The following is an 18,588-nucleotide window of genomic DNA, read 5'->3' on the forward strand; positions in this document are numbered from 1 at the left end:
ATGTCTTAAGAGATTTGGAACAAAAATAAATGAAAGCAATTTCGTATGCATCTATTGTTGGGAGTATTATGTATGCTCAAATCTATACTTGACCAGACATAAGCTTTGCAGCTGGAATGCTAAGAAGATATCAAAGTAATCCGACAAGGGAACATTAGAAAGCTGCAAAGAAGGTTCTAAGATACTTACAAGGAACAAAGGATCACATGCTTACGTATAAGAGGTTTGATCACCTTGAGGTGATTGGGTATTCAGACTCAGACTTTGTTAGATGCGTGGATACAAGGAAATCCACCCTTGATTGTGCATTTCTTTTAGATAGAGGAGCAATATCGTGGAAGAGTGCAAAGCAATCTGTTGTTTCTACATCCATTATGAAAGTTTAATTTGTAACATGTTTTGAGGCTACAATTCAAGCTAATAATTGGCTACGGAATTTTATTTTCAGGCTTAGAATTGTCGACAGTATTGTCAAGTCACTGAAAATGTATTGTGATAACTTTGCAACAGTATTTTTCTCTAAGAATGAAAAGTACTCTAAAAGTGTTAAACATATGAAATTGAAATACTTTGTCGTGAAAGAAGAAGTTCAGAAACAAAGTGTGTCAATACAAACTATTAGCACAAATCTCATGACAATTAATCCTTTGACAAAGAGATTATCGCCCAAGACATTTATTGAGCATGATGAAAATATGAACATTATTGTTATTAAGGATTGTTAAGTGTAATGTTTACTTTTGTTTTGGATTGTTAGCATTTTGAACTCATATATGATATGTTTTTTATTACTTGTACTCTACGTTTGGATGCATGTTTATATTAGAGTAATGTAAGCATGTACCCTCTTAAATAAAGACAATATGTTGGACCATTGTGTGCTTCTAATTATGTTCATATTAAGAATACTAATTTGTGGTACATGGAAGAGATTATCTAGATTAAGTGATGTAAAACTGGCATGATTGAGATTAGTACGTATTCTTAATTATAAAATTATGATATGTCCAATGTATGAAACAATTTAGTCATTTCAATGCACATAACGTAAGTTTAATTTATTTATTTATTCATCCATGATGTTGGATAATGTTACATGAGTCAAGTGAGAAAATATAAGATTTAATGTCTCATGTGATACACATCTAGCTTATTACGGATTGATAAATAAAAAATAAATTGTTATGGACAAAGTTGTAAATTGATTCGAGGCTTAAGTGGAGCAATTTCTAAAGACAATTATTATGTGATGGAAGTAGTGGTTATAAAAGGGTTAATATTCACTAACGTGAAATAAAGTATTAGTCTTGACATTAAAGTATTCTCTCAACCTTAATCTCCATCACAACAGATAAAGAATATAAAGAAGAATCAAAAGAAGTGAAATCTTATTTCTCTCATCTTTCAAAAAATCAAAGCACACTGGAGAAAAATCTCACTATAAAAAAAGATACACACTGTTTATCTTATTTATGAAAATCATATGTTTCAAGATCCTTTTAATTTTCTATTATTGTGAACCTTAGCAAACCCATTAAAATTTACAAGTTCTTTAGAGCTTTGTTGTGTCTTTGATAGTTCTTCATTCCTGTCTTCTTTAAATTAAACAAACACACCTTTTTAAATGGATACTTTTCAATGTTTGGTAAATGAATGAGGGGGCAGAAATTAAATATATGATTTGATGAGAAACGGCTTCTAGATTCTACTCTAGCAGTTGGATAATTTTTTAACATAGAGTAATTGAAAATGCTTAAACAAAAGGAAAAGAACAAAAAATGTCCATGACGAGAACAAAATTACAAAACCATAGTTATAGGTTTGGGCATCAACCTTACTGGTAAATATAACTGTCCTCAAGTTGTTGATTTGTGAAGATGTACAGAATTACATTTTGTTCAAACAGGTAGCATGATGAGGTACGGCACTTAGTGTATTAGAGATAGAATCTTTCCACCTACTTTGGATCTGATGCCCGTATACCATGTTGCTTGAAGAATTCTCTAAAACCGTAAGCACTAACATCGTAGTTGAACTGCAAGTACACAAAAATGAATATCGGACAAAATTACAATATTTCAAAAATGGAAGCAAAGATAGTTGTCAGGCAAGTTCATTTTTTTTTATGTAGTATTACTAGCTTTACCACCTAGACCTAGGTATAGATATGTTGTGTATTAGTTTGAGAGAAAGTTCAAAATACAAATAATCATTATCGGAAATAGAGGCTCCAAAGACTAAGGAGAACAAAATAACTTACAGGCAAGACCTTCACGTTGTATTTAGTAATATTTGGATCAGCTACCCTTCCCTGGTTAGCTGCCTGCATAAAAAAATAACACAAGTTTCAAATTAAAGACAAGATTTTAGTCACTAAAAAGATTAACCTATGAACTAAAACCACGTCTTAAACATGAAATCAAAACAAAATTTATTATTATTATTGCTTCCAATGAGCAGCATAGGCAGTGAAGTGATGAGATCATGAGACTGTACTGAACAGGTAAGGACCAAGGAATATCATACTTGTGTTGGACTATGAAATATCTCAATGAATGGATACTCCTTTTTCTGCCGAGTTATACAAAACCCAGGATATTTTGGACATTCAACCTACAAAGCACCAGAAAACAACAACCCTGTTACAGAGTACATAGAAAATAAGTAGCCAAAACCTAAGGAAATAGTAAATTACTCCCAAGCAATAAATTACAGAAAGGAACATGATAAAATATTAATTTTATTGTTGACCTAGTGCATACACTCCTCTAAAGTAAACTCCTACATTGCAAACTAATAAGGACAAGTGTCTCTGTTTTTTGTGATTCTATTTGAGGAGTAGGTGCTATGCTTCATCATGTGTGATGTTATTGATATGACTACCAACATTTAAAAAGAGGAAATTGATGAAAAATAACTTACACGCATAAATTTTACATTTGGATAAAACTCAGCAGCAGATTCTTCTAATACTTTGTCAAGATGCCGTGTGTAGTTCCCCCTGCATTATTAAATAGCAAGTAGTTATTCCAAAATCTTTTTACTTATCTTCTTTTTCCTTTCCATTCAGACCAAAAGTGATATTCAAAGTAGGGGGGGGGGGGGGGGGGGGGGGCACAAAATGAGAATCCAGAAGCTGACTCCAGATCACCTGATGGTAAATGCAACAACAACAGGGAAACCTTCGTGAAGGAGTTTAACAAACTCACGCTCAGAGGTAAAATGAATAACCCGTGATGGTCCAAGGTCCTTTGGATAACCAGTATAGTACCTTACATTATCACAAAAATTCCAAGAATAGAAAAGAATTAGATCAGGTGAGACTGCTCCAAGTATAATCCAAGGAACACTGTGCCATAACAAGTTAAAAACACTATGACACAGCTATCATATGAATTGTGCAAACTATGCTACCATAGTCAATCCCCACTGAACCTAATTAGTAATATACAAAGTTTTGAAATTAGCTTCCATAGATTTATAGATATGACGGAACAATCTTCAGTCAAATAACTAATTGTTTTATACTATAACTAATAAAAATCAATCAGTTACAGCAAAGTGACACTGGCAGTTGCTGTGCTAAAATTTTCAAATAAGCATCATATGGAGGAAGTCATACTTGCAAGTTGCTCTCAGATGACTGATCATCCGATCGAAAAATGATGGATCTTCCATTTCACAGAGAAGTGCAGCAGGTTAAACTATCCGGTCCCTGCAACATAAATAAAAGTTATATATAAGTGTTGGTTACATTAATACTATCTACCTTCTTATCCACAGATAAGTACTAACCAACAAATTGGTCAAAATGTCATACTTCACTCCGTATCACTAGCTCAGGGAACTAATTCCTTAAGTTGATTACATTAAGCACACAATAATTCTAACAGTGCACACTATCGACCTCACCAAAACCACATCTTATACAAAAGGATTCAACTGGAGCATTTTATCAAACAGATAGTGAGCACATCATAATGGCATCCCATCTTCCTTATCAAAAGGTACTAACTAGTCAAAATTGCTAAAGCATATTATAATTCCATCTCCTTTTTTAAAATATCTTATATTCACGGTGTATAATCCCATTCACATGAATATTAATAAAATGGTCTACCAAATTCAAAATTAATAAACATGCGTAGCTTGCGTGTGCTTAGAATCATAATTAACACGCATAGCTCGGAAGGGAATAACCACAAAAAGTGAGAAATCCAAATCAAAGAAAGACCAAAATCACGTGGCATTGCAAAATAATCAAACTAAATACTGGCAAGGAAGCGTTGCAGAACGCAACAAATGCACCTGTCAACGGAACGGGGTCCTAATCAAAAGAGGGTTCAAAGTTGCAGGAAAAGTAAACAAGCTTCAGAATTGAAATTCAACAACGGCTTGATTGATTCAGTTACTAAAAGTTGGTAAAAGAAAAAGAGTACCTAAAAATCGTAGAGTATTGCTCTCGAAATCGTTCCCCACTGAAGTCGTACACCATCAAGTTTGCATGTCTCTATTATGAAAAAAAGAGTTTTGCTATAATTAAGTTTTCATTTCCTCAACTTTTTCAGATTTTAAATTGTAATTCTCAAATTTTTTATAACTTTTAGTCATTCATAATTCACAAAGTTTTTCGTCAGTATCTTTGGTTTTTCTGAATTCTTTTATCAATTTGTATTTATTTATTTATTTTGATTGTTCAAAATTATCCTTGTCTATTCCATTTTCCATTTTTAATTAGTCTGATTTATTTTATATTTGAAATTGATTTTAACTAATAAAAATTAATGAGAGACTAGAAATTGACAAAACATTATAGGGTACATTTGATACATAGATATATACTTGAATTACAAGACATTTTTTTAATCATGTATATTGTTAAAATATAAAATAATATAAAATTTAATTATTAAAATATTGTTTTTAATATTAATAATCTTAATATAATTTATATTATCTTTATTATTATTATTTAAATTCAAAATTGATAACATATACCAGTAAACTAACTAATAGATAATATGAATTCAAAATTATGATAAAATTATTGTAACTACCCGGTAATGAAAATTCAAATGCAATGAAAATATGTATATTTTGAATATTGGAAATCCACCTAATAAACTATGTTAAAGTTTTACTCACCAAAACAAAGGCTTCGTGAGCAATCATATCTAACAGGGATGTTTTCCTGCGGGTTGGTTTGATTTCAAAACATAAAGATGTGACTCAATTTGGTTTGGTCTGATATAAATATAATATCAAATCTAAACTAAATTAAACCAATAATTTGGTTTGGTTTAGCTTTGCAAATTTTTTTAATTTATTACCATAATTTAAATTTATCACATAAACTGACATAATTATTATATATGCTATATAATTTTGAAAATGAATTTTATTTTTATTAAATTTTGTTTAACATGTTTTAATTAAAAATTATTATCATCACTTCTAGTTATCATTAATATAAAATAATATTATCAAGTATTTTTGTAATATAATAATAATTTGTACATCACTTAATATTTAATACTATTTTTTTTACAATGTATATCCTTTTTAACATAAGAAAGTAAAATATACATCTAAATTATCAAGGAAATGAAAAGTACTAAATTATTTAATACTTATTATTAATTATCACAATCAAAAATCAACGTAATTATAATATGCATTTTATTTCGTTTGGTTTAATTTTTTATAACAAGATCGGAAAACCAAACCAATCCACAAAAGATATGTAATTTTTTAAATTTTTGGTTTTTGTGGTTTTCAGTATAAGCAATTTGTAATTTTCTTGGATGGGCATGAATGTTTACTGGTTCAATTTTGAACACCCTTAATATCTAAAATTCTGCAAATGTACAAAGCAATGTCAATGTCATGTTATACATTGAAAAAATATTATGTAAAATCTTAATTCAATAAAAATGATATAATTGTATACAAAAGATCCATTCATTTATATATTTATACAAAGAATATGTTAACTACATTGAATGTTAAATTAATATTTATTTTCAAATATAATTTCTTTATTTATATTGATTATATACACACATTTATTTTTTCTAAATAATTTTGTATTCATTTCTCCGATGTTTTTGTTTAATTTCCTTTCCCTTTATCAACATTTATGCTGAGGCTCAAAATGGAAAGCTCTCAACCGAAATCTATAAAAGAAAGATAACTACATGAGAAGCAAAACAAAAAGTTGCACATCCAAAAACGAAAAATCCAATAAGCTTTGGGGGAAAGTGCGGATTATATACACTAACTCATATGTTACATATAGAGTATGTTTCGATAGAGAATTTTTACTGAAAAAAATAATTTATCAGAAAATTTAAATTTTTGTAACCTACAATTCATTATTTGAATGTTTTTTAGGAATAATTTAAATTTTTGAAATTTTAAAACAGAATTTTAAACAACTAAAAATGTGGAATTTCAATTTCCTTCTAAAAGGTGAGAAATTGAAATTTTCTTCTTGATAGAAGAATCTTCCAAAATCTTCGTGTATTTCCTTTATAACATTCATCCTCTCTTCCACCCGAAAGTTTCCGAAATCCTGTTTTTGAACTCGCGACTCTTCTCTCACGCCGATGATCCTTTTCTTAGAGAAACATCATTTGAGCTCATGGAGCATCGGTCGGGTGTGGGTGTAGGGGGACACGTAGAACTGCACCTTTCAGTCAGGAGAGCAGTCGTCGCTACCCATCACATGGTGGAGGTGTTCGCAGGTGCGGAGGGCCTGAGCCATGCCTTGTGTCGTTGCTTGAATGTTGTGGTCGGATGTGATGATGTACGCTGCTGTGTCCCGATTCCCCTGTGACTTCCCATGCCGCATCAGTATTCTTCTCTCTGGAAGCACACCAACCATATCTTCTCTTCTCTTTGCATTCATTTTCTTTCACCCTCACAATTTTAATTTTTTTTATCCAAACACAAAATTTTGAAAATAAAATAATTTTAATTGAAGTATTTGAAATTCTTAGGATTTAAAATTTCTCAGAATTTTAAATTTCCTCATCAAAACACACTCTAAGTGAAAAGGAAAACAAAGGACGTCAATCAAATGGTACCAAGTAACGTGTGACTGAGATTCTGGTTCCAAACGATAAACTCTACCTCAACGAAGGAATGTGCATCTCATCTAGGAAGTATAAAGGTGTTAGACGTAGAAATTAAATGGGAGAGACATGCAACTGAGATTCATTTCCCATTTCAAATGACGCTTTTGAAATGGATCTCAAATCTTGGTCGAATATATCTTCCATTTTCTGTGTCCAACACCTTTATACTTCTTAGATGAGGGGTGTATTCCTTCCGTTGGACAATGTTTAGAGGTTGGAACCATCATCGTCGTAAGGGCATTGCTAACAACCATTTGATTGAGTGCCTTCATTTGCTTCTTCACTTGAAAAATTTGTACCAGATGGCTTTGTGTATATAATTAATCTGAGTCATTATGTTGTATTCTTATGCTTTAGATTTACACATAAACAATGTTTTGTGAGTGAACCGTTGGATTTTTTTATTCCAATAATTAATATGGACTAATATTATAAGACAATTATATTAGTTATTTATCATTAGTGAGTTTTATTTTATGTTATCAAATTAAGTGAGTCCGTTAGACAATTAAATCAGATGATATAAACTTAATTGAATAGATGTTAGTGTTGACCCATTAGGGGATAATGGGAACCTTATTAGATTAACACACTACAAGAAGGTTATGGTCTTCAATATACCGAGTCGTCACACATAATTTCTCTTTTCCACATCCATGTGAAGAGTTATGAAGGTCCTATTGAGGAATAAAAAGGTTCTGATTGAGGAAAAATTATGAAGTCATCGGTTACGCTATTAGCCGGTTATTTGTTGTCTATACAACACCCCATAATATATCTTAGGAAGAGCGCATGAATCAAAAATCACCTAAGAATTTAGGTTCTACTGCGTTTTTTTTTTTTTTTTTTTTATCAATCATGGTAAATTCAGATATTCCTAAAACTCTTCTTGATAATCTAACGTAATGTGTTCCGGGTAATTATTGATATTATATAAGGATCTCCTAAAATTCCAATATGAATATATACCAAAACTTCATTGAATAATTCAGGTTAAATTTTTCCCACCAAAGAAAATGCTTTATAAGTAGTTTTATCTTAAGCTTCTCGAAATGTACAAGAAGAAATATTACGTCAAATGCTTGTGAATTGGTATTAATAAATATCCTATCTACAAAGTTCATACTTGTAACTACAATCAAGAATTCATCGCATAAGTGGATCGGTAGATGTGAATCTACATTAATTAAAGAAAGGAAACATTGTAGGAGATCATTCTTGGCAATTATAAAACATGTATTTCATAACTAGAACATAGGGTAGCTAATACTTGAAAAACTAAATTTTTCCATCAATCTCTTTTACCATTTTGAAGAGCTTAAATTTATGTTATGACATAAAGATTCAAAGAAGTGCAACTACTTATATAATTGATTGGTGGTGTATTCTGTTACATTAAGCAATTGCAAATTTTTGTAGATTATATAAAAACTTTCATTACTAGAACCAGCTGCAACCTCTCCATACATGGCACAATTTTCTCTTCCACCTCCTCTACTTTCCAGACATCAGTAAAGCAATGTGGTCTTACTTTTTAGCTAATTGTTTATGCTTCTGGTGAGATGAAAAATATAATCTCTTAAATTTATAAAAGAGACTATTGAAGCAACATTGAGATGGGAAAACTATGTAGTAACCAATATTAGGGTTTTTACATTGCAATTGGCTTAATTGCAATGTAAAACTTATTCTTTCTGGAGGAAGGAACAATTGTCCATTGAGAAGAAAACCACAAAAACTATATTAGACTTTAATAGAGATTTAGGTGGAGATAACATTAATGTTTGATTTGGTTAAGATAATCAACAAAACAAATAATAGTTTGATTGAGGCTTATCTTTAAGAGTGGTGATTTTTTTAAAAAATAAATTCTTATATAAAGTGAAAAAGAGCATAAAATTTAAGTTGTAGAACACACAAAGGTATAGGTTGGATAAAGGTGTTAACAAGAAAATAAATAAGTTAATTGGAAAGGCATTATATCACTTACTCATGTAGGCTAGTTAGGACATCCTTTAAGAACTTAATCAAAGAACAAGGTCAACCAAGAAGTTGTCATCATATTCTTCCAACCCGTGTGCAAAATCAACAAGATTCTGACCATTGCATTCCTTTCTTTTTCCCTTTCACCCCTTCTTCTCATACATCACTAGAACAATACAAGAATAAAAATGTCCAGTTATATATAATCGAGACACAATAAAAATAACTTGTGAAAATGTAGCTCCCGAATTCAATGCTAATTAATCGAACATAAATACGTATCAAAACAGAAAACACATAAATTACAAATAATTATCATGGCATAACGTGTGATTTAACCCCACAACAAGAAAAAAAAACTAGTTTTTATGATAGTAATATTCATTACTAAAAGTTATAAATTCGTCACTATAAAAATCTTGTAACAATATTTTAATTGTCATTAGTACTCAAGTCACTGATGTACTAGTAACTATTTTTGAATGTCACTAAAATTAACCTTTATTGTGATAAAATAATTTGTCCCTAATAATTATACATAATAGTGATGATAATGAATTGTCACAAATATATAAAATAATAGTGATAAATTGTCACTATCAAAGTTTATAATAATAATTACTATCATTATTACTTTCCATCTTTTTTCACAATTACTATATTACTTTTTTTTTACATTAAACCACTGTACCACTTGTTTTGATAATTATAGATTAATCTCTAGACTTTTAACTTTAATGTCAAATTAGTCCTCTAAAAATATAACTTATTGTCAAATTGGTAATTGAACATTATAATTTAATAATAAAATGATTTCATAAATAAAACTAATTTATCATATTTTTTACATAGATATAATTTTTACTTTTTATCTTTCACTAATTTATCGTCGTGTCACATTTTAGAAGACAATTTTGATTATTTACCCATAAAAATAAATAGAATTATATATTAAATAAAATTGTTTAACTTGTAAATTTTTATAGTTCAAAAAAATTAATGACTCTTAACATCATGATATAGAAAGTATTGTTTATAAAATTTACCAAACAAAACAAGTGGTATAATTCTTTAATTCCTTGTCATTGTATAACATGTCATGGGTTCAATTCTTAAAAATTAATAACGGTTGACGTCATCATGCATAGAAAGTATTGTTTATAAAATTTACCAAATAAAACAAGTGATATAATCCTTTAATGTATTGTCATTGTATATATTATTGGTTTAATTATTATTAAAAATTTTTTATTTTTCATCTTATTTAATCTCTTGTCACATAAACGTTATATTAACCGTCTAATGTGCAGTAATTAAATATCTTGGTTTAAAGTGGAGACACCAAAATTATAATTTAATTATCAAATTAGTATTATATATTATTTTGTAAAACAAACTTTATTATTATCTATGTTTATTTTTTTAATTACATGTTCCTTTTCTTGCATTGATGATTATTGTGTACCAGTGTAAAGACTTACATACACTTACACAAAATCTTGATCATTGATAAAAATTAATCTAACAGTATATTATAATATTTTTATAATATAAAAAGAATGGAATAAAATGGTCACGTGACTGAATCCTTCTTATCTTATTCTTTGTGGGAGCCATTTTAGTGAATAATTTATAGCACATAAATTAAATCATACACTTATATTTTTAATTCAAGGTATAACTGAGAATTTGATTAAAAATAAACAGGGAGCATTTAAAACTTAAAGTATAAACAAAAACGACATCCCTCCCTTGATCACAATATATCTGGAAGAAAGAAGAAATATACGACAGTTGGATCACGTGACTACCTTATTTCAATTTTTATATTTTTTATTTTGAAAACCAACCCATGCGAAAGATAAAAAAAAATATTATCTATTATTATTATTAGATAATTTAATTTTATTAAATATAGAATTAAACATATCCGGGTAAAAGATAACTGATAATATTATTTTATTAATGTCAAAATAAATTAGCAATTTTGTAAAAAAAATCAAAATAAAATAGGATAAAAAAGATATTGAAAGAAAAAAGTGATTGCATGTAAAATATTATTAAATATTTTTATTTTTATAGTTATTAGATATCTATTGTTTTAAGTCATATTTAACATTAAATAAATATTTAAAAAACAATTAACCATACAGTAATGTATATATAATACAATGTTTGTTGTACAATTAAAACAAGTAAAAAAAAATAGTTGTTTAGGTTACGAAGAAGAAGAAAAAAGACTTGGATTCTACTCCCATTTCTTCTATTTTAACAATATTATTTTAAATTTAAACCATTTTGTCACATGCTTACATTAAATTATAATTGTAATAATTTATAGATGAAAATCATAAATTTAAAAATAAAATGACTAAAATTACGGATTAATAATTACAAGAAGACTAAAATTATAATTTAACATATTTTTAATTATAAGAAAATACTTTTTACTAAAGTTTCATAAAAATCTACTGATATAGGTATCAATTTTACATGTAATATAATTGTATGGTGACATAGTGAAAGTAAGGGTGGTTTGTCAGAGGAAGTATATGAGTTCTTATCTAATTTAAGAACACATTGAGTGTTTTTTTCTCATTTAATATGCAGATGAATTTGTGACAAATTATTGTTGGCACAAATATTTTAAATCTCTAGTATGAATAAGTTGTCACGGATAATAAAATGTAAATGACTCGTGAACTCCACTAGTATAATGGAACTATTACTAATAGTCTAATATAAAGTAAATAACTATTTTATAATTGATTCTAATATAATCAAATTACATTTTATCACTATTATAGTTATATTAAATAAAAATATATTATAATTTAATAAATGGTGAACCCTAAAAATTTCATGATGGAAGAATATGATGCACGAAACCCTAAAATTATCAAACAAGGAATTTCAATGAAGTTACTAGTGAGAGATTCTTGATAGAGAGAAAAAGCAATTGAGATGAAGATTTTTTAAGAGAGACATGAGAAAAAATGAAAATGAGATGAGACTAATGGGCACTATTTTTCCAATCTGTATACCCAGAGCCATTATTTGTGGAAAAGAACGTGATGTTTTGTATTGCACGAAATAGGAATATAAGAATGAAGAAAGAAGGGAAGAGAAAGCACTCAAACGTGTGTGGCAACTATGTGATATGATATAGGAGAAAGGAATTTAGGGTTACATGTGAATAATGAATGTGGATGATGGATATCGGTTTATTTGGCTTGGATATTTAGTTATGTAAGTTTTAAAATTCCTATACAACGAAAGTGGGGCATTTGAGGGCTATATCTCTCAACTTGAACCTACACCTCTCATTTTGTTTGTGTGGACAAAAATAACCTTTTCACTCAGAATTCCCATTTTGGAATTCCAAAATAATTATTTCGGAAGGTAAACATTACCTTTTGAAATGACCATTCTAGAATAGGTTTTTGGAGTACACTATTCTGGAATGGTCATTCCGGAAGGTAATTTTTACTTTCCAGAATAGTTATTTCGAAATAGGTTTTTGAAGCGTTTATTCTTATTTTGGAATAACTTATGGAATGACCATTCCAAAACATAGATTGAATTCTAGAGTAAGCTTTCTAGATAACATAAAATATGCTTTTGGAATAGGTGTTCCAGAAAATGCTATCAACATTCCAGATTGCATGTTCTGGGACAAATATATATATTTTCAGAATAGGTATTTTGGAAGCATTGCTTTATTATTATGGAATATCTATTACAGAATGAAAATTGTGTTATGAAATAACCATTCCTTAACCGAAATAAAAGCTTCTAGAATAGTTGTTCCAAATATGGTTGCCACTATTCCTCTTTGGGAAAGGGTTGTCCATAAAATAAGCTTAATGAAAAAAAAGGGAAAAAATGCATTTGCACGTCGATCCAACCTCACTGGAGTTGTGCGACTAAAAGAAATCAATGGCAGAGTCGACACAAATGGAGACAAAGAGGAGCAAACAAAAGTGTGTGAGATGATTATGCGTGGACGCAAATGGAGATGAAGAGGAAGACCTAACAATGGAGAAAACACAAATGGAGTATGAGAACGCGTGGGACTCTCTCGTGGAGTAGCATGCTAAGGAAGATGAAAGGTATGATATGAAAAGAGTAGTTTGGGGATACTTAAAAATTAGGAGGTACATGATTCAAATGTCCGAAAGTGGACCACTGAACTTATATAATAAATAATAGTGCTACAATAAAATAGAATAAAATAAAAACTCTTAATACTAGAATTGAATTTCAAACGAGAAACATAACTTGCACAAAACTAAAATGTCATTTGCATTGGTATCATTAATAATAGAGTAAAAAAAACATTTGGCCCTTGAACTTTTTTGAACTTTCATAGTGATTTTGTTTTTTTGCTTTTCTTGAGGCAGGGTTAACAATTTTAAATTTAATATAGAGTAAATTACACAAATCTCCCTTGAGGTTTAAAGAAATTGCACACATATTTCCTTCTTTTTTAAAGCCTACACAAACCTCTCCCGAGGTTTAAGAAAATTAAACATTTCTCCCCTCAATTTTTAAAACCTACACAAATTTTCCTTAAATGTCATACAAACATTTAAAAATAACAAGTCATGGGTGTTGCACATGACATTTAATGAGTATTTTTTTCTTTCAAAAATGTCCTTGTCTTCTTCAAGTATGGGGCAATTTTGATAATTAAAAAAATTCAGTTTGCAGAAAACCCAATCAAGTTGTCATGCCAATAAACCTATAAGCCAAATGAACACCATAGTGAACAACATAACCATTGAACCAACCTCATTCCAGCAAACCCATAAGTCAAGTGAACAATTATAGGTTTTAGAAACCAAATAAAATTACTCCAACCAAGCCATCAATGATCCAACGCACAAAATTACTTGAACCAACTCTATACCAACAATAATAACATTAAACCTAGATATGTTTTAAAAACAAAAGATAAGCATGTGTAATTTTCTTAAACCTCGGGGAAGATTTGTGTAGGTTTCAAAAAAAAATGAAAAACATGTGTAATTTACTCTTTAATATAAATCGATTCGTGCAATTCAATTAGTGACCTAGTGCTTTGATCGAGCGATGACTTGTCTGATTTTTAAAACTATGGGTGAAGGTGAATGACTAAACTTGACATAAAGCGATGAACAATACAATTTTTTTTAATAAAAAGTACACATGGTATTCGATGGTTCATTGCTCATTGCTTTTACTTGGTCACTTTGTAGCTGTAAAGCAATAACCCAAAGTGATTTGAACTCTGGATAGTGAAATATTGACGTAAAATCTTCTGAATTTATTTATTGTTTATGTCATCACATAAACCAATTTATTTGTTTGAATAGTTTACACACTTAATCAAGAGGGTGTGGGTTCCTATGAAATGTTTTTACCTCACTTGCCTACCAAATCTGAATTTAACCAAAATTTTTTTATTTCAATTAATGTGACATCCAATTGAATCCATCCGATACACTTATTCTCAAAACGGGTTATTCAGGTTTCAATAGGCACTACTACAAATATGGTTTTTATGATGCACATTCTAAGACGATTCTCATAAAATCGTCTTAGAAAGAAACATGGTGGTGTTTTTGTAAATAAATACAACATGTTTACAACGGTTTTGCAAAAATCGTCTTAGAAGACTGTCATTCTAAGATGATTTTTAAAAATCATGTTAGAATATTTTCCACTTATAAAAACAAACGTGCCTATTTGACTTTCCCTCTCCCTCAACACTACACACACATGCGCCTATTCACATTCAAATTGGAATCCAAATTGATTGCGCGAAGACGTCATCATGTAACTCCTTCATTGCGGGGCTCTCTAGTGCCTCTGAGAAGGCGCCATGAGTCGTCACACTTTAGGTTCTCCGACAATGACAAGTCGTTGCCATCATCACATAGGCCAAAGGTGCGGTGGAAAGCCTCGTCTCTACCTCGTCGTAGGAGTAGTCAGAGTCGGAGTCGAAATCGGAGAAAGGGGCATTTTGTTGCTGGTCTTCATCGTTCGCCATTTCGAGAAAGTGATAATATGATAGAATAAGGTGTGAGGGAGTGAGTGAAGGAACACACAAAATTCTATACGAGTGGGAGCATAATGAGTTTGGGCTTGCCACAGATGAGGAGAAAGTCATAGCATTACATCCTTCTACGGAAAATATTGCATCCTTCTTTGGCACCTGCCTTAATAGACTCAATGCAATATCAAGTTTCATAATCTACAACACATGAACTTCCATTACATATTCAGATTCAGAGAGAAATCTATGTTTAATTCAGTTTACTTTGAAGAGAAAATTAAATTCTATTTTAATTTTTGTTACCTAAACCTAAGATGATGTTATGCATGTGGATTTGGTTTACAGGTGTTGGCATACTCTCAGTTCCATATGCTCTTGCATCTGAGATCAGGTTAAGCTTGGCTTTTCTATTTGCTATTGCAACTGTAGTGTTTTACACATACATGTTGATTAAAAAATGCATGGATAAGTATTTGAATAGTAGAACCTACCCTGATATAGGTGAACTTGCATTTGGAAAGATAGGAAGGCTAATAGTATCAGTGCCCATGTACACCAAGCTCTACTTAGTTTCAATAGGGTTCTTGATTCTTGAAGCCAATAACTTAAGTAAATTATTCCCCATTGGGGAGGTTTAGATAGCTAGCTTAGCAATTGGTGGGAAGCAATTCTTTGTGATATTGATTTCTTTTATCATCTTACCCACAGTTTGGTTGGATAACTTGAGTCTACTTTCTTATGTATCCGCAAGTGGAGTGTTTGCTTTTACTTTCATCATCCTCTCAATTTCATGGACTGCAACATTCGATGGAGTTGGTTTTCATCAAAAGGTAACTTTTGTTAATTGGAACGGAATCCCTTAGCTGTTAGCTTATATGCCTTTTGTTATTGTGCTCACCCTATCTTTCCTACCTTGTACAATTCCATGACAAACAAACACCAGTTCTCTAATGTAAGTGTTTTACCAATTTCACATATTTGGATGTGTTTAATTTGCTTCTAATATCTGGAATTTAGCTCCTCTAAAATGGCAAAGTGCATGCACTAATCAAATAAGGTAGAACTTATGTTTGATTTGAATTAGTGTGGTTAATTTAATCTTGTTTTAGTAAGGAGTGGATGTATTTCTTAGTTTTTGACTCTAATGAATTTTATTTTTCTTTTCTAGGTCCTACTTCTATGCTTTCTCTTAACCACTATGGGTTGTGCATCCATGGCTATGATTGGTTATCTAATGTTTGGTGCTGACATTGAATCACAAATAACATTAAACCTGCTAGTGAACAAAGAAAACTCAAAATTAGCAATATATATTACCTTAGTACGAAAGTTTTATTGCATGTATATCATATGATCACTTGTGTGTGTTTATTCATTTTTTGTGTTTAAATAACTGACTTTGTATCTTCGTTGATTTAGATGAATCTCACTATCTAGAAAAAAGAGGTTAAAATTGAGAAAATTTTATTGCTTGCTTATAACATTGAGAAAAAAGAGGTTGGTGGTCCTCTCTACTAGTTGTTGCTGAAGAAGGAGAAGGCCCATGGCATGGATATAAATTATGTGCCGTGGAGCCCCGAGGTAACATTCTTAGAAACTACTTTAATGGAATCACATTGATAATGAAATGAGTATCTTTTTCCACAAATATCAAATGGGTGGAATGGTGGATTTCACTGCTAAATTAGATAATGCTCTTGTTAGTCGTCATTTACGACTAACGTTTGTGTTGAAAAGCTTTATGAAAATCATGTCTTTTCCCCAATTTATGGTTCTTTTTTTAGGTTTGTACATATTTTTAGGTTTAGTTTGATTTTTATGTAGAGATATTCCCTTCAATGTGAATTAATGTGTTTTCAACTTCAGTTTCAAGTAAAAAGATGAAGAATAAGAAGGGTGTTGTGGCTGGTGTCTCGCTAAGCGAGGTACTTAGCCCGCTTAGCGAGTTGGGAGAATCTGGAGGAGAATCTGCCAAGCATCTGCACGCTCAGCGTGTCATCAACTCGCTCAGCAAGTCGTTTGTCTTTTCTCATGCTAAGCGCACCCAGCTCGCTCAGTGGAAAATCGCTTACTTGTGCTTAGCACGAAAATGGCGCTAAGTGAGCCTTCGAGGACAGAAAGCCCTTAAAAGCTGAAGTTGGCGAAAAATAGGGATATGCTTGAGAGCCTATGCAATAAAGCGACGTAACAGGGCAAGGGAGCACCAAAAACCTCAGCTTTCAAGAGGATTCTAGGTTTTAGAGTGATTTTTAGGTTCTTAGAGGTGGAGGAGACATCCCTACCACTGTGTAATCTGAATTTTGCTTCCAAAACCTCCTATTGTAACTGAAAGGTGGTAACTTGCCATGGAAGGCTAAAGCTTTTGTTGGGAATTTCTGCTGAGTCTTGATGTATATATTATTTACTATCTATTTAATGTTTTTTTGATGTGTTCACTGCTTCTATCTGCACTTAATTCTTGCATGCTTTTGGTTTGAATCCATTTGTGTGTAAAGTTAGGACTTTTAGCATTGGGAAATGTTTTGAATCCTTAGAACTGGATAGAGCAGGGCTAGATAACTGTATTTTCTGGACACGGAGTGCAAGGACTTTAGTTTTTAATATGTTGTGATCTTAATGTTGTTCGGTTAGGCTAAGTTCGATGAGGGATCTGAGAACAAAGTTTAATTAGAATTAGCCCATTCACGCGAGACATCAGTATTTGGGATAATTGTCCTCAACATAGAACACAGAAACAACATTAGATAGAGAAAAACCCTTAATTGCATCAAGTTACTCAGTAGAAGGACCCAACGTTTTAATCATCTGTTTATTCTCGCATTTACTTAGTTAATTTTGTAATTATCTCTAGAATTGCAACTATATCTTGTTTTTATTTCCATTTCATGATGTTACACAAATGTTTACTTATTGAATGAATTTTTTTCTAAATGAAACAAACTCCCTGTGATACGGTACTCGGTTCTTACCATTTTATACTACTTGTATGACTCAGTGCACTTGCAGATAAATTTTGCAGTTGTAAAGAAGAGTTAATAGCTCTCTTAACTGATTTTGTCTGAGATTTGTATAGGAAACAGAAAAAATAACTTTTTATTGTTTTCACTTTTCTTATACTTATCTTTCAAATCAAGAATCAAAGTACAAACAAGAAAGCAATTTTGTAATTAAAAGTTAACAGAAAATGAAAACAATATTTTCCTAAATCAAACAACCCCTTACATATTTAGAGAATGGTGACCTATATCAGCATAGTTTTCTGCTTCCTGTGTCTTTCTCTGTAATTTATAACAATCTTATTTAGTCTACTCATAACATCTTCATGGTATGCTTGAGTTTGTTTGAACTCAGATTCTGCTTCAACATTTGCTAAGGAGAAGTAATGATAAGTCTAGTCATGACAACTCTAATACCACACAGCTTAGG

General features: G+C 30.6%; 1 protein-coding gene and 1 pseudogene across 2 annotated transcripts; one reads left to right on the top strand and one right to left on the bottom strand.

Moving 5' to 3' along the window:
- Positions 1-1,732: 1,732 nt before the first annotated feature.
- LOC100305658 (uncharacterized) lies at positions 1,733-4,506 on the bottom strand. Of its 2 annotated transcripts, none has more exons than NM_001251738.2 (7): positions 4,440-4,506; positions 3,623-3,715; positions 3,152-3,271; positions 2,923-3,001; positions 2,527-2,613; positions 2,261-2,323; positions 1,733-2,035 (listed from the first exon to the last, which is right to left on the bottom strand). In NM_001251738.2, exons 2-7 carry the CDS (start codon positions 3,676-3,678, stop codon positions 1,958-1,960), a joined length of 483 nt encoding a protein of 160 aa, NP_001238667.2. In that variant the 5' UTR covers positions 3,679-3,715; positions 4,440-4,506; the 3' UTR covers positions 1,733-1,957. The 2 variants fall into 2 exon arrangements, with proteins under 2 accessions (NP_001238667.2, XP_040872913.1); XM_041016979.1 differs by lacking the exon at positions 4,440-4,506 and adding an exon at positions 4,309-4,422 and having other exon boundaries at positions 1,764-2,035.
- A 9,734-nt stretch (positions 4,507-14,240) lies between these two features.
- On the top strand, positions 14,241-16,516 carry LOC100801783 (amino acid transporter AVT1I-like; annotated as a pseudogene).
- The last annotated feature ends 2,072 nt before the right edge of the window (positions 16,517-18,588 follow it).

Source organism: Glycine max, chromosome 1 (assembly GCF_000004515.6).
Source record: "Glycine max cultivar Williams 82 chromosome 1, Glycine_max_v4.0, whole genome shotgun sequence".
NCBI classification, from domain to species: Eukaryota; Viridiplantae; Streptophyta; class Magnoliopsida; order Fabales; family Fabaceae; genus Glycine; species Glycine max.

What these genes read in the sequence shown, in the direction of transcription:
- LOC100305658 (NM_001251738.2), bottom strand. Translation starts at nt 3,678, where the DNA reads ATGGAAGATCCATCATTTTTCGATCGGATGATCAGTCATCTGAGAGCA. An exon ending in CAAATGTAAAATTTATGCGT is followed by an intron (nt 2,614 to 2,922) that starts GTAAGTTATTTT and finishes GGTGCTTTGTAG; the next exon opens with GTTGAATGTCCAAAATATCC. An exon ending in TATTTCATAGTCCAACACAA is followed by an intron (nt 2,324 to 2,526) that starts GTATGATATTCC and finishes TTTTTTATGCAG; the next exon opens with GCAGCTAACCAGGGAAGGGT.